Raw genomic sequence first — 15226 nt, 5'->3', positions numbered from 1 at the left:
ACAGAAATTAAATAAAAATAAAACCCCTCCCTCTCTCCTCCCAAACCTATTAAATTGAATAATTATTCAACTTTTATTCTTGTATTTGTATATTATTCTATTTTAGCCTGTTTTATTTTCATCATGACCGTTTTTAATTGCTCTTTAATGTTTAATGTAAAGCACTTTGAATTGCTTTGTTGCTGAAAGGTGCTGTAGAAATAAAGTTGCCTTGCCTTGCAACCTCAGCCTGTCAGTCAGTCCCCAGGGCAGATAAACCACCATTGTGCCTGCTCAGAGAAAGTGTAATGTCAACACCACCACGACTGCTTTCAGCTCACCATTAATATCATATCACAGTGAATGGTGTCTGCGCGAAGTTTTGAAAAACTGCAACCACACTTGAAACCGTTTTATCGGCATTGCCGTGACTCTCTGTGACTTCAACAAAACTGCAGAGCCAACGTAGTTTGCTCCGTCCGCACCTCTGCGTGCGCGTGTGTGTGTCGGACCTCTGCTCTCTGTCAACATGCAGAGAGGACCGATAAGCTTGCGCTTACTCTCAGGTACCGAAATTTGGCACCGTTTGATTTTACATGAACCAGTACTCGGTAGTACCGACGTGATTCGGTCGGTACCAGTAAAAGTACCGGGTTCGGTACCCAACCCTACCTATGACACATGTCGAAGTGAATCTGCTGGTGATTTGGGTTCTTGCAGCAATGGAAAATGTTGTCCCAAACTACCTCCCAATCAATTGCATTCCCCTCAGGGCTCAGCCCTCGCTCCCATCTCCCGGCCATTGGGAGTTCTCCTATAGATACCCGCAACAGTTCAGCATATATCCTGGATGCCAATCCTCTCACAGGAAAATCAACAAACCATTCAATGACTGGGTGCGCCTCAAGACTGTTTCTCCATGGTACTCCATAACATTTTAGGGCTGATCTTAAGCGCAGATACAAGAAGAAGGATGTCCTGGGGACCTCAAAACTAGCTCTTAGGTCTTCAAAACTCAACATACCTTTCTCATTGAATAACTGGTTTACAGTATAAATGCCTCTGTCACTCCACTGCTTACAAGCAAAAGGTTTGTTACCAGACATTAAGTGTGTATTGTGCCAAATTGGGGTGTTCAAATGCCACTTGTTGATGTAGCATAGTTGCTCCTCCACCTGTTTCAAGTTAGTCAGTGTGTTGGTGATAATAGGGCCATAGGCTAGCATACACTTTTTTGGACACACACCTGCAAAGGCAAGGTTTTGCGGTCTTACACTTCCAGTGAGGTTTTGCTCTATTTCTCTCCACGGGACTGTAGATGAGGGGTCCATCCACACTCTGAGGGCCCATAGCTGAAAGGCTCTGTAGTACACTTCAAGGTTGGGGAGGGCCAAGCCTCCCGTGTTTGAGGTACGTTGCAGGGTAGAGTATTTTAGCCTAGGTTGTTTATTATTCCAAATATATTGCCGAATTAAAGTATCAAGTTTCTTCCAGAAATGTATTGGTGGGAGTAAGGGGATCATTGTACTTAAGAAATTCACACAAGGAACTATGTTCATTTTAACAACAGCAATCCTGGAGCGTAGTGATGCCGGCAGCGCAGACCAATTGGCCAGATCACTTTGAACACTACTTAATATAGTTTCATAGTTGTCCTGGACAACTCGCTGTAGGGATGCGTGTATGGTGATGCCCAAATATGTAATTTTGCTTTGGGTTGGTATTGTAACACTAATGGTTGATGCCACATGCCTGTTGTTCAATAAAAGAAGATTAGATTTATTCTAGTTAATTTTATAGCCGGAGATTGACCCAAATCCGGTGAAAATCTTTGGAATAGAGTCCTCAAGATCAGCAATGTACAACAAAATATCGTCTGCAAATAATGATATTGAGCTGCTACTGGATTTAATCTGGATATTGCAGATTTTATTTTGCCTTATGGCTTGGGCTAACTGTTCAAGAGAGATTGCAAATAGCATGGGGGATAGCGGACATCCCTGTCGCGAGCCCCGCTTAATGGAAACGGCTGAGAGTGCAATTCATTGGTTGAGACTATGGCCGTGGGATTCGCATATAAAGTATGCACCATGTCAATGAATTTGCCCCCCAAACCAAGCCTCTCCATTACTTGCCACAAGTAGTTCCACTCTAGGCGATCAAAAGCCTTTTCCGCATCCACTGATAAAACCGCTGCCGTTGTTGGAAGGTTTTTGGCTTCTACACTCATGGCCAAAAGTGTTGGCACCCCTGAATTTTTTCCAGAAAATCAAGTATTTCTCACAGAAAAGTATTGCATTAACACATGTTTTGCTATACACGTTTATTCCCTTTGTGTGTATTGGAACAAAACAAAAAAAAGAAGGAAAAAAAGCAAATTGGACATAATTGCACACAAAACTCCAAAAATGGGCTGGACAAAATTATTGGCACCCTTTCAAAATTGTGGATAAATAAGATTGTTTCAAGCATGTGATGCTCCTTCAAACTCACCTGGGGCAAGTAACAGGTGTGGGCAATATAAAAATCACAGCTGAAAGCAGATAAAAAGGAGAGAAGTTGACTTAGTCTGTGCATTGTGTGTCTGTGTGTACCACACTAAGTATGGACAACAGAAAGAGGAGAAGAGAACTGTCTGAGGACTTGAGAACCAAAATTTTGGAAAAATATCAACAATCTCAAGGTTACAAGTCCATCTCCAGAGATCTAGATGTTCCTTTGTCCACAGTGCGCAGCATTATCAAGAAGTTTGCAACCCATGGCACTGTAGCTAATCTCCCTGGACGTGGACGGAAGAGAAAAATTGAGGAAAGGTTGCAATGCAGGATAGTCCGGATGGTGGATAAGCAGCCCCAAACAAGTTCCAAAGAAATTCAAGCTGTCCTGCAGGCTCAGGGTGCATCAGTGTCAGCACGAACTATCCGTCGACATTTGAATGAAATGGAACGCTATGGCAGGAGACCCAGGAGGACCCCACTGCTGACACAGAGACATAAAAAAGCAAGACTACAGTTTGCCAAAATGTACTTGAGTAAGCCAAAATCCTTCTGGGAAAAAGTCTTGTGGACAGATGAGACCAAGATAGAGCTTTTTGGTAAAGCACATCATTCTACTGTTTACCGAAAACAGAATGAGGCCTACAAAGAAAAGAACACAGTACCTACAGTCAAATATGGTGGAGGTTCAAAGATGTTTTGGGGTTGTTTTGCTGTCTCTGGCACTGGGTGCCTTGACTGTGTGCAAGGCATCATGAAATCTGAGGATTACCAAAGGATTTTGGGTCGCAATGTAGGGCCCAGTGTCAAAAAGCTGGGTTTGCGTCCGAGATCGTGGGTCTTCCAGCAGGACAATGACCCCAAACATACTTCAAAAAGCACACAGAAATGGATGGCAACAAAGCGCTGGAGAGTTCCGAAGTGGCCAGCAATGAGTCCAGATCTAAATCCCATTAAACACCTGTGGAGAGATCTTAAAATTGCTGTTGGGAAAAGGCGCCCTTCCAATATGAGAGACCTGGAGCAGTTTGCAAAGGAAGAGTGGTCCAAAATTCCGGGTGAGAGGTGTAAGAAGCTTATTGATAGTTATAGGAAGCGATTGATTTCAGTTATTTTTTCCAAAGGGTGTGCAACCAAACATTAAGTTAAGGGTGCCAATAATTTTGTCCAGCCCATTTTTGGAGTTTTGTGTGCAATTATGTCCAATTTGCTTTTTTTCCTTCTTTTTTTGTTTTGTTCCAATACACACAAAGGGAATAAACATGTGTATAGCAAAACATGTGTTAATGCAGTACTTTTCTGTGAGAAATACTTGATTTTCTGGAAAAATTTCAGGGGTGCCAACACTTTTGGCCATGACTGTATTACATGAAATAGTCTACGTATATTGTCTGCAGCGTGACGCTTAGGTATAAAACCTGATTGGTCGGAGTGGACTAGCTTCTCGATAAAGCGCTCTAAGCGGAGAGCCAGGACTTTGGAATAAAGTTTAATATCAGTCCCGATGAGGCTGATGGGCCTGTAATTTGAGCAATCCGTAGCATCTTTACCCTTCTTTGGCATAACGGAAATCAGCGCGGTGTTGGTTTGTTGGTGGAAAGTACCCTTCTCTATGGCTGAAGTTAAAGCTTGTAAAATGGTAGGTCCTAATATGTCAAAATACTGTAGAAGAAGTTCTGATGGAATTCCATCCAACCCTGGTGTTTTCCCTTTCTTAACTGTTTTTAATGCTGATTTAAGTACCTCTAAGGTTATCGGTTGACCCAGTTCTTCTGCCTCTTCTGGGTCGAGAAGAGGCAAGTTTAGTTCTTTTAGGAACTTCTGGCACTGTGTCGGATCTGGGTTGCAGGAGGACTCATACAACTTTGAGTAAAAGGTTTGAAAAGTGGGGCTGATATCCTTAGGATTTGTTGAGGTACCTCGGTCTGTGCGGATGCTGTTGATAGTAGCTCTGGATTTGCTGTGTTTTAATTTCAGAGCAAGCAATTTGCTTGGTTTACAGTCGTTAAAATAGTAATTTTGCCTCACTTTGTGCATTATGAACTCAGCTCTCCTTATTAGTAGATCATTCAGCTCTGTTCAACTTGTGACTAGAAGAGTTTGTGTAGATTTAGAAAAACAAGTCTTAAGAGATTGCTCTAACGATTTACAGCGTTCTTCCAACTCTGCTATTCTTGCCTCTCTTTTCCTCTTCAAAGTGACCGCAAAGGAGGATGTAAAATCTCTAATAAATCCTTTAGTTGCTTGACATGTATATGCAGGGTCAGAAACTGAGTCGGTATTCATTTATATAAATTCAGCCAGTTTGGTTCTAAATTCTGTATCAAAAGCTGTGTTCTGGTCCTGTGTTCTGGTCCAGTCCAAGGGAATTATTAAATTGCCATCTCCTAGATCTTTCTCCTAACATATCGCAACGGAATGTGGTTATCAGCGCATTGTGATCAGACAGAATTGCTGGTTCTATTGCTATCGTGTGAAACATTGTCTTAAGCTCACTGGAGCACAACATATAATCAATGCGGGAGTGGGTGAGGAAAGAAGGTGTGATCCTTGCTAGTAGGATTGTGCATCCTCCATATATCTGTAAGATGGTGGGATTCCACAACTGCTTTAAACATGTCCGATATGCGTTTTTGGGCTTTCGTGTGATTGACCCCTGATCTATCCTGATTTAAATCAAGTACTGCATTCATGTCTCCCCCTATGATTAGTGAATAGTCGTTGAGAGAGAGCAATTCATTGGTTATATCCTGCCTGATAAGTCTTTACTGCTTTTGTCTACAGTGAGTGCACATTTCTGCGACAGCAACACGATGGAGCCCTTGGTTTTGGTGTCGTTACTGTATTTATTTTGTAGACTATTTATATCTCTTACGTAAATGTGACTCCTGTATAAGCGCCACGTCTATGTTTTTCCTTCTTAAATAGTCCAGGAATTTAGCTCGTTTGATCGGCCCATTTAGCACTCTGATGTTAACTGAAAGGATTGAAAGCTCAGCCATCTTCAAATACATACGTGTCTCGAGTAACCTACCGGATTTTGCTGACAAATCTGTAGCAAAGGGTGAACTGTTAGCTCTGAGCAACCCTCTGAGACCGCAGACCCCCTCCCCTATTTGTAAGATGCGTGACCACATCAAATGCAGTTTGCGCAAAACTCCAGCTCAAAACTACACCTCCTGTCTTAAGACACAGGTTAATTGAAACAGGTCTAGTGAATTGTTATGGTAAACATGAACAATATTATAAACGCCTTCGAACAATTTCTGGACTAAGCTATGTGAAAAACAGACCTATCTAGTTGGAACAATAAGCAGACTATGAGCTGAACAGACCGTATCCCTCATGTTCTTTCAGTCTAGCTTAAATGTTAACAAACATAGACTGTAAACTGACCAGCCAGCATTTATCATGTATTTTCAGTCTGGTTAAGTGTTCGTTTAAAGCTTGGCTCCGAAACTTACATACAGTATCCTTAGGATTACCAGCCAGTATTTATCATGTATTTTCAGTCTGGTTAAGTGTCCAGGGTTTCCCGCAGCACTTTCCAGTTTAGGCGGCCCGCCTTAACAACACGCGCCTGCCCCCTTAATTAAGTCTTCAAAAAAAATTTAAAATATCTGCAGTGTTACTCTGTCCTGTTTGAGTGGCTGTAATGTACAAGTCGCATCAACACAGTCACAGGAAAACAAGGTAACGGCGAGTTGTCAAGATACCACTAATCACAACGGAAAGAGCATTTGCTGCGGGTGAGTGTAAGTGTGAGTCGTTTATTCACATTTAACCCTCCTGTTGTCCTCCGGTCAAATTTGACCCATTTTCAAAATGTTTCTATATCAGAAAATTTTCTTTTAACCAAAAAAAAAAAAAAAAAAAAGTAACATGGATGGTTCCATACAACGCTCTTCACATGTCAAATAAATGGTCAGTTCACTACTTTCATTGAATGTGGGTGTTTTATTTAATTTGATAGCATTTGAAAAAAATAAATTGATAAAAGAACGTTGAAGAAAGTGACAAAAAATGTCAAACCTTGTGAACTTTAGGAAATATTAGGCCTTTATTATGACAGGATAGCTAGACATGAAAGGGGAGAGAGAGGGGGAATGACATGCAGCAAAGGGTCGCAGGTCGGAGTCGAACCTGCGGCCGCTGCAGCGGACACGGATCCTCTGTACATGGGGCACACGCTCTACCAGGTGAGCTACCCGAGTGGCCCGTTAATTTTAAATTTTGACCCAAAAAAACAAATTGCATTGTCAATGGGAGGACAACACAAGGGTTAAAGGGTTTCTTCTCTTGTTTCAACGAAGTGAATACATGATGAAGTGACTGGAACTATCCATCACCTCTCACGCGTGGATTCTCAACGTCCCGGCTGTTGCCCGGTCTTTGAGACACAGCTGTTTGTTTGTTTTTTTTAATCACTACACGCTGTTCACAATACACGGTTAGTTAGCGTAGTTAGCACTACACACAGTGAAATTACGTGTCCTGTTTTTATTTCACGCATACTATCTGCTTTGAGTGAATGAAGCTATGGGCTGAGCTCTGTTATCACAGAGCTGTTTGTTTTGGAGAAGAGTTGTCAGGTGAAGTGGAAGAGAGCGTGTCACGAAGGATAATGGGAGCCATGCGAGTAAAACTGTTATAGCACTTTTTTAATAGTTCAATGAGCTTAAAATTGCACATTTTTGAAAAGCTGGTTATTTAATTAATTATGTATTATTATTTAAATGTAATATTTAGTGTATTAGTTAGAGATGGCCCGATACCAGTTTTTGCTTCCCGATACCTATTCTGATACCCTGAACTTGCGTATCAGCCAATACCGAGTACCGATACCAGTGTGTCATATATTTTATTATGTTTTAACAACTGTATACTACTATCCCTGTATGGATGTAATATTATTTATAGCTTTGTTGTCAGTCTGGCTCAGGTTAAACTCTTTGTGAAACATGAACAAACACAAACAATGAACGCCACAGAACTTTCTTTTATTATGCAGTTTGACAGTCAGTTATAACGGAAAAAGAACATAAATAAAACTACTTTAACGTAGATTTTCTTTAGGGCTTTATTACGTGGTATCGGATCGGTGCATAAACTCCAGTACTTCCCGATACCGATACCAGCGTTTTAGGCAGTATCGGTATCGGAACATCTCTAGTATTAGTGTAGTGTGTAGTAACAGTGGGTCGCTCCCAGGGCAGCACGGCAGATGAACACATCCGAGTTGTGTTCAGCATGCAGCTCGCGTTGTATCCTTTCAGGCATCCGAAGCTGCTGGATCGTAAATGTGACTCAGTCAGATTGGTCCGGTTCACATACCATGATTTCCTGCATCTCAGGTTCTGCCCCGTTGCTGCGAGGCATTAATTTCTGCCAGCACTCCCTTCACTGCGCTGTAGATCACTGATTTAAGCACACTTAGATGCTTCTCCAAGACCTGGTTGATTCATTCCTCCATATTAGAGAACGTTTTCACTTCAGTTGCTCCGTTAGCCACCACTCCATTAGCCGCCAACATGCTAGCAAATTTCTCTGAAAGAGTAAATAGTTTAGGCGACAACGAGACCCGCTCTTTCGTGCATGCAGGCGTTTCACCGAGTCACCGTGATAACAGACAAAACAATTTGGCTTCGAAGAAAAAGTAATAGACCTGGTTATTTAGTGAAATACGGATGTGGGTGCCGGAGCTCTCTCTTGCAACCATAGCAGGTGCTAGTGTTCCTGTACTATTTTAAGGCGCTTTGAGTAGTTGTTAAGACTAGAAAAGCGCTATATAAATACAGTCCATTCACATTAGTGGCACTGCTGTTATAATATTACTCGGTAATACATCCCTGCCCAAAGCATTTTGATGATGAGTATATTCTTATTCTGTATAATGGTTTACCAGAACCTGGAAATACAGTGCCAAAATGAAAGTTGAACTGTTGTTAACTGTTGTCTGCTACAAAATAACCTAAATCTATGTGTTGTCAGTTTAAAACTCTTCAGAGCTCTTTTAACACAGAAAACAGAGAAGGTTTTAAATAGGCCAGCATATCATACATTTTATACTTTTTTGGGTTACTGTTGGACACCTCCTTAACAATGTGATCCAACAATTTCTTGCTGGGCAGCACCCTAAAAGGACAAACGCAATGTGGATGAGTACATTACATGTAATTTAGCTGACGCTTTTATCCAAAGCGACTTACAATTGCTATATATCAGAGGTCGCACACCTCTGGAGCAGTTAGGGGTTAAGTGTCTTGCTCGGGGACACATTGGTTGATGGGAATCGAACCCGGATCTCCCACACCAAAGGCATGCGTCATAGCCACTATGCCATCACCACCCGTTTATAACACTGAGTTTCTAATGTCCCCTCTGCCCCTCGGTGTGTTCCAGCCTGGGGACAAGAAGCTGGCCCACAGTGCCCAGATGTACCACTACCAGCACCAGAAGCAGCAGATGCTCTCCCTGGAGAAGTGAGTCACCCCCCGAGCCCAGACACGCTCATCTCTCCTGAGCATGTGTGTCTCCTGCCCCTTGTCTCTTGTCCCTCCCTGCCCTCTCTGCCTCATCAAATCTGTGTTATCCTCTGAATATTTGTATGACTGTGTGTCTGTGTGTGTAGACAAAGGGATGATCCAAAAGTTCCTGACTCAGGAGCATCGACCGATGAGGAGAACGAGGATGGAGATTTCACAGTGTATGAGTGTCCTGGATTGGCACCTGTGAGTAAACGCGTTATTACAGTATCTCAACTTTTATTGTAAGTTATACTGTGTCTATCATCAGCTCAGCATAATTCAATGCTGAATCAATGCTGTGAGTAGGAAGCCCTTAACCAGAAATCAGGAATAAAATTATGGTAAATAACTAAATATTATATTGTATTTTAAGCCATGATGTAAAATAATGTAAAGCTGCACTGATCAATACTTTTTTTTAATTAACAATAGCCCAAATGGCCATGTGTAATGTGAAATATGTCTTTCATAATGACAAACACACAATTACTCCCTCAGCTCTAGGGAGCATTTTAGCTTTTTGTAGCTCGTTTTTATTTTCTAGCTCACAATCAAGCTCTTAACAACCTTGTTTCAAGCAGCAGCAGGCAAGTGTGAAGAGGCTCAGTTGCTTAGCACCAAACAGCAGACAATGTAAGTAATGTTAAAGAAGTAGATATTTTTCTCAGGAGTTGATGGAGACCACCAGAGCTAAAAGGAGAGTGAATATTAGACTTACATCCATCAGGTGGACACAAACATGACTCCTAATGAATGCTAATATTGCTCTGTTTCTGCATACAGTATAAATGTAGGTGATATGTGTAAGTTAGAATAGAATAGTCTTTTATTGTCATTGTACATTTACAACGAAATTGGATACAGTCCTATCAGTGCGAAACATCAGCAAAAGTGCAAAACAGGTGAATAAATAAATGTAAAAGAGCCCCTAAAAGTCACTATAAAAATATATAAAAAGAAAGTAAAGACACACAAACACAGACATACCACACATACGAGGCATTCACTGCACGATTCATTCGTAATACTCAAGTAGCGCAGTTATGGCTTTTGGATAAAAACAGTTTGAATCTGTGTCCGTGTTTTCATTGTCCTGAAACGTATTCCTGAGCGCACTAGTTCAAACCGAGAGTGTCTGGGGTGAGATGGATCTTTTAGTATGCCCTGGGCTTTTTTGAGGCAGCTGGAACTATAAAGATCTTCCAGGGAGGGGAGAGGGCAGCCAATGATCTTCTGGGCAGTGGTGATGACCATCTGGAGCGCTTTCCTCTCAGGCATACCACACACAAATGCAAGATGTTTTCTGCTTGTTCTGCTGCCCCCAAGTGGCCAGAATTAAAGGATTTGTTACTTTAGTTGTGTTTCCTTCAAACACTTTTGGTTCAGTACAGAACCATATATAACCCGTATGGACATGAACCAAAACACTAGATATGATCTGCATTTCCACCGCAGACATTTAAGAGTACTCTCTCTCTCTCTCTCTCTCTCTCTCTCTCTCTCTCTCTCTCTCTCTCTCTCTCTCTCTTCTTCCGTCTCTTCCTCCCTCCCTCTCTCTCCCTCTATCCCTCCCTCTCTCTCTCTCTCTCTCTCTCTCTCTCTCTCTCTCTCTCTCTCGTTCTCCCTCTCAATCTGCCCATCACTAATCTTACTTACTTACTTATCTGAATAATGCACCCTGTAAATAGCAGAAAAATACTGTGCCATTGACTTTAGACCAGGTTTTTGTTGGTTGCGCAATCGCTTTCTTCTGCATCAAGATAGGAATGCGCCAACCAGGCCTGCCCACACCTCATTTTAGGACTAACACGCCCATGGGCGTGAGGACATTACGCTACTTACACACGGTGGTCTGAAACTACCAATGACAGTTGCGCTGCGTTGTGCGCTGCGTTGTGCGCTGCGTTGTGCGCTGCGTTGTGCGCTGCGTTGTGCGCTGCGTTGTGCGCTGCGTTGTGCGCTGCGTTGTGCGCTGCGTTGCGACGGAAATAAGATAGGGACTAAAAAGTCTGCTCTGAAAGAAAAAGGTCCAAAGCTGGTGCTGGGTATCTTTTGGAAGGTGATATATCAAATGTTTTCAGCTTCAAAGATATTTACACCTTGAAAATATGACCAGCTCCAACACAGAATCAGTTACACTACCTTAATCCAATATGTTCTACTTTTTTATTCCATTTTTAAGATCATGAAGATCCAAATAGGTACAGAAGGAATTATAATACATAAAATTGTAAAAACATTAAAACAAATATAAACATACAAGTTTTTACACATGATCTGATCCCAAAACCAACTGTAAAACATAAGCATTTTAGAAAATGTAATCATCTATATCCCCCATCATCAAACGTCACTGAACCTGTCAATAACATGATTAAATACTAATAATAAAGTTACTGATGCTGGATGACATATTACTAGATATACTGTAAATGTGTGCATTCTTTAATAATAATATTAATATCTTTTAAATACATATTAGTTATACTATACTCCATAGATCCACACAATCTAATTCCTATAAAAAAAAAAAAAAAAAGTATTTCTGATAATGAACTGTTACCCAGAATGTGCTCCTCTCTCTCTGTCCATCTTTAGACTGGAGAAATGGAGGTGAAGAACCCACTGTTTGATGACTCCACCCTTCAAAGGTTCCACAAGTAAACCTGGACATTGATATGCCACTCCCAATGCAGCATTTGTGTGTACAAATAGTTGAATTTACACACATACACACACTCCACATACACTGCTCTGCTCAGTCCAACCCTTGAAATGGACAGGATGGAGAGTGTAAGGTACATAGAGGAGAAAGACGATGATGAATGAGGCGCTCATGGACATTTAAAGGACGTCACAGCGCTATTTTTTTGTTGTTGACGCAGGACTGAATCTGGGACCAGTGCCTCCAATTCTACAGCCACATTCTGTTCTTTCATCACTCTTCTTTCCTAGTTCTGTTCAAAAAATTACAATCAGCCAATATCCAAGAACTCAGAATAACTTCCGACAGGTAGCAGACATGCATATTGAATATAATATCCTGTGTTAATAGAAGCAGAGTCCAGCCACTGAGCTACGACTCAGTTTTTCTATCAGGTCATTGATTGATAGACCTTCATCAATATCCATGTTTATTAATCAGTACTTTTGAATTCATGGAGTTCTTACTGCAGGCTTTGGTTTTATTTAAGCATTTTTTTAAATGTGATTTTAATATTTCACGAACACACCGTGATCTTTATCAGTATGTTATGTAGTCATTGTGTTCTCAGTCCAGTTCCTCTATGCATGAATTGATGACAGTGTGTTATGAAACCTGAGAGTCAATTTGCATTTACAGTTCTTCTTAAGTTTCTTGTGCAAACTTGCTATATTTAACATATAACTTGAATGATTTCAAAGTACTTTGAAACCTTTTTACCTAGAACTCTGAAACAGAGCAGGTCCATCCTGTATACATGGTATCTCACTAACATGGCTTGTCCCCATGGTTATTGTGATCTGTAAATAGCTGCTAAGGTGTACAGGAAAGAGATCTTACCTCACATGGCTTACACATGTTCCGCTAGATTCCGGAGCGCTGTGTCAAATCTTGAACTGTTGTTTCCTTATCGTTGACTATACTTACAGGGTTCCTACTCATGTGGAAAGGACAGGACATGTCTCAGAAAGAAGTGATATCCAGGTTTTGAAAACATATTTGACCTGTTATATCAGTTATTGTGCATTATAGGTTTTTAACTGAAATGTAATAGTTTTGTTGATTAAGGGGAAAGCAGAGCTTATCCGCACACTATGACATAGCTCCCGAATGTTTATTAGAAATGAACAGGCAACGTTTAAATCCTACCAAGTCTTCACCAGGCATAACATGAAAAAGGGGCAAGGTTCATGTAGGTATAAAACCGATTGCATAATGTCAAGTACAACCAATCAAGCTTAATGCTTTAGATTATTACTTTCAATATGACAAGACACATTGTCATAAAACAAATTAGTATCATGGAAATGAAAAACTGAAACGCTGACGTTTAAATATATTTGAAACTATTTCAAAGAGAGGGCACACAGCATAATATTACAACATAAGCCAAGATTAAATGATAGAAAATAATTGTAAATGGAGTAAAAATCCATTACATTCACCAGCCAGGAGGTGATTAGTTGACTAGAAGCTGGGAGAAACAGCCTGGCTTTTTCAAAATTTCAAAAATATCCCTGCTAACATAATATGTAATCCAGTATGTGGCAATAAGACATGCACCAGTCTAACTTCATCTTTCCAAATACTAATTTGTTCGTCTGTCGTAACTAAATGAACATAATTAATAGTAGAAACACTGAATTTTATACTAATGGTATGCACTGTTAGCCATATAAAGGATTGGATTGGTGTATCCCGAATGAATATTCTCCGCTTTTACCTTTTACTGAAGCTGCTATCCTCATCTGACCTAAATGCTAGGACTAGACATGCACAACTACCTTTCTTTATCTTGATGATGGTCACATTGCCCCACTGCATTGATCATACACAGTACATTACACACCCAGGATGATTCCTTACCTCCAGTGACAGATGTTTGACTAGGTGCAGTAACCCTGGATGAAACTGTGGCCTCTTGCTGCTGTCTCTAAGGAAAGTTACTCTTTGCGGCCCCTCTCTTAGCTCTCCCACAGTGGAGTACCATATTAAACTGCATTTGACCTGCACACATACACCTACAATATGTCAAAAATATATATATTTATATATGTACAGCGGATATAAGGAGTGTTAACACAGGATACTTTAACTGTTTTAATCAAACCTACTGAGGTTGTGGAACAAAATGAAGGACTATTTATGGTTGGAGGGATGAAGGATTACCCGAAATGATACAATTCTCATATTGTTTGCCTTTTCTAAATGTTACATATTTCTGCTGTCCCTTCAGGAGTGCTGAGAGCTAAACAAAAACAATGCGCTTGTTGTCTTGTTTTGGTAATTGTCTCTCTAATGACAAATGGGTCTTGTAAAGGAATTCTCGAACAAGTAACTACTTAAGCTAGCTATCTTTGATACGGACTGTTTTCAGACTCTATATAATGGGTTCTGAACACTAAGGAGAACTTCTTTACCACCATGTTTAGCATGCATGTGGATATACCAGAGCGGAAATGAAATAAATATTTATATAATCTGAACTGAAACATGGTTTGTTGTTTTTCTTTTTTCAGAAAATAACCACTAATCACAATTTTAAAATGTCGTGTACTTTTCTGTCATATTTAAAGGATTCATTCACCCACACTTTTTGGATTAACATACTGAAAACAGGGACTTTGTAATCTAGAAGGCGCAGACCTGTCCAGCTGCCTTCATGTCAGCTTTGTGAACAATGTATAATAATTTAAGCAATTTTAGGTATTTTTACAATGTTGCTGCATTTTTTTGGACAAGATAACGACCATGAGACACTGAGGAAAGGAAAATCCACTCCCCACTGTGTGAACTCTCCTGCTGATTGTGCTAACTTGCCATTTGAGATTTTTAAATGTAAATATCAAAGAAAACACCAAAGAAAATGTGTGAAAAGTAGCAAATATTATTATTATTCAATTATTTGTCTTGGTTTCTTCAGAACATACAAGAAACACAAATACAAACAATCATCCTACAACATCCACCCTTCCCTCCCCGGAGACTGGCGAGCACAGACAAAAAAGAGACAAAAAGGTACCACCATGTAAATAAATATACAGAGGCATAAAATGTCGCGCTTATATCAATAATGGTACTATGGATAAAAAAATTAAAATAAATAAAGGCAGTGTTAGATATCCATATTAGAATAGGCAAAGACAGGCATTAAGTAGTCTATATCCACAACGTTCCACTTCCGGGATTGCCGTCGGATGCATGTCTTTTCGCGGATGTCCGTTTCCTGCCGCTTTCTTTGTGTTGGAATTTTAAACTCCGGTCGATTTATGAGGACTGTGGTTAACTGTTCCTCAGATCTCTGCAGAGTAAACCGAGACAGCTAGCTAAACTATCTGTCCAATCTGATTTTTCTCTTGCACAACTAAAGCAACTTTTGAACGTACACGTTCCACCAAAACAAGTTCCTTCCCGAGGCTGTTTTGCAGTGGCTCCGTGCCGAGCTTAGCGCCGCCCAAAACGATTGTCATTGGTTTAAAGAAGTGCCAATAAACCAGACCACGTTTTTCTCCCATCGCCGA

General features: G+C 40.6%; 1 protein-coding gene across 3 annotated transcripts in view; it reads left to right on the top strand.

Moving 5' to 3' along the window:
- npdc1b (neural proliferation, differentiation and control, 1b) overlaps window positions 1-14191 on the top strand; it is a 42283-nt gene extending 28092 nt beyond the window's left edge. The window contains exons 7-10 of one of the 3 annotated variants that reach the window (XR_004105126.2): window positions 8877-8956; window positions 9106-9205; window positions 11600-13237; window positions 13674-14191. Coding sequence is in view for 2 of the 3 variants with exons in the window: in XM_031300927.2 (XP_031156787.1) it covers window positions 8877-8956; window positions 9106-9205; window positions 11600-11665 (246 nt within the window). In the remaining variant the exon portion in view is untranslated. Of the gene's footprint in view, window positions 1-8876; window positions 8957-9105; window positions 9206-11599 lie in introns of all 3 variants that reach the window. The other 2 variants (XM_031300928.2, XM_031300927.2) reach the window with 2 other exon arrangements.
- Window positions 14192-15226: the final 1035 nt, after the last annotated feature.

This window comes from Sander lucioperca, chromosome 2, assembly GCF_008315115.2.
Source record: "Sander lucioperca isolate FBNREF2018 chromosome 2, SLUC_FBN_1.2, whole genome shotgun sequence".
Lineage (NCBI taxonomy): Eukaryota > Metazoa > Chordata > Actinopteri > Perciformes > Percidae > Sander > Sander lucioperca.
The sequence above is the reverse complement of the archived record's forward strand: the minus strand, read 5'-3'. Positions and strand labels throughout refer to the sequence as shown.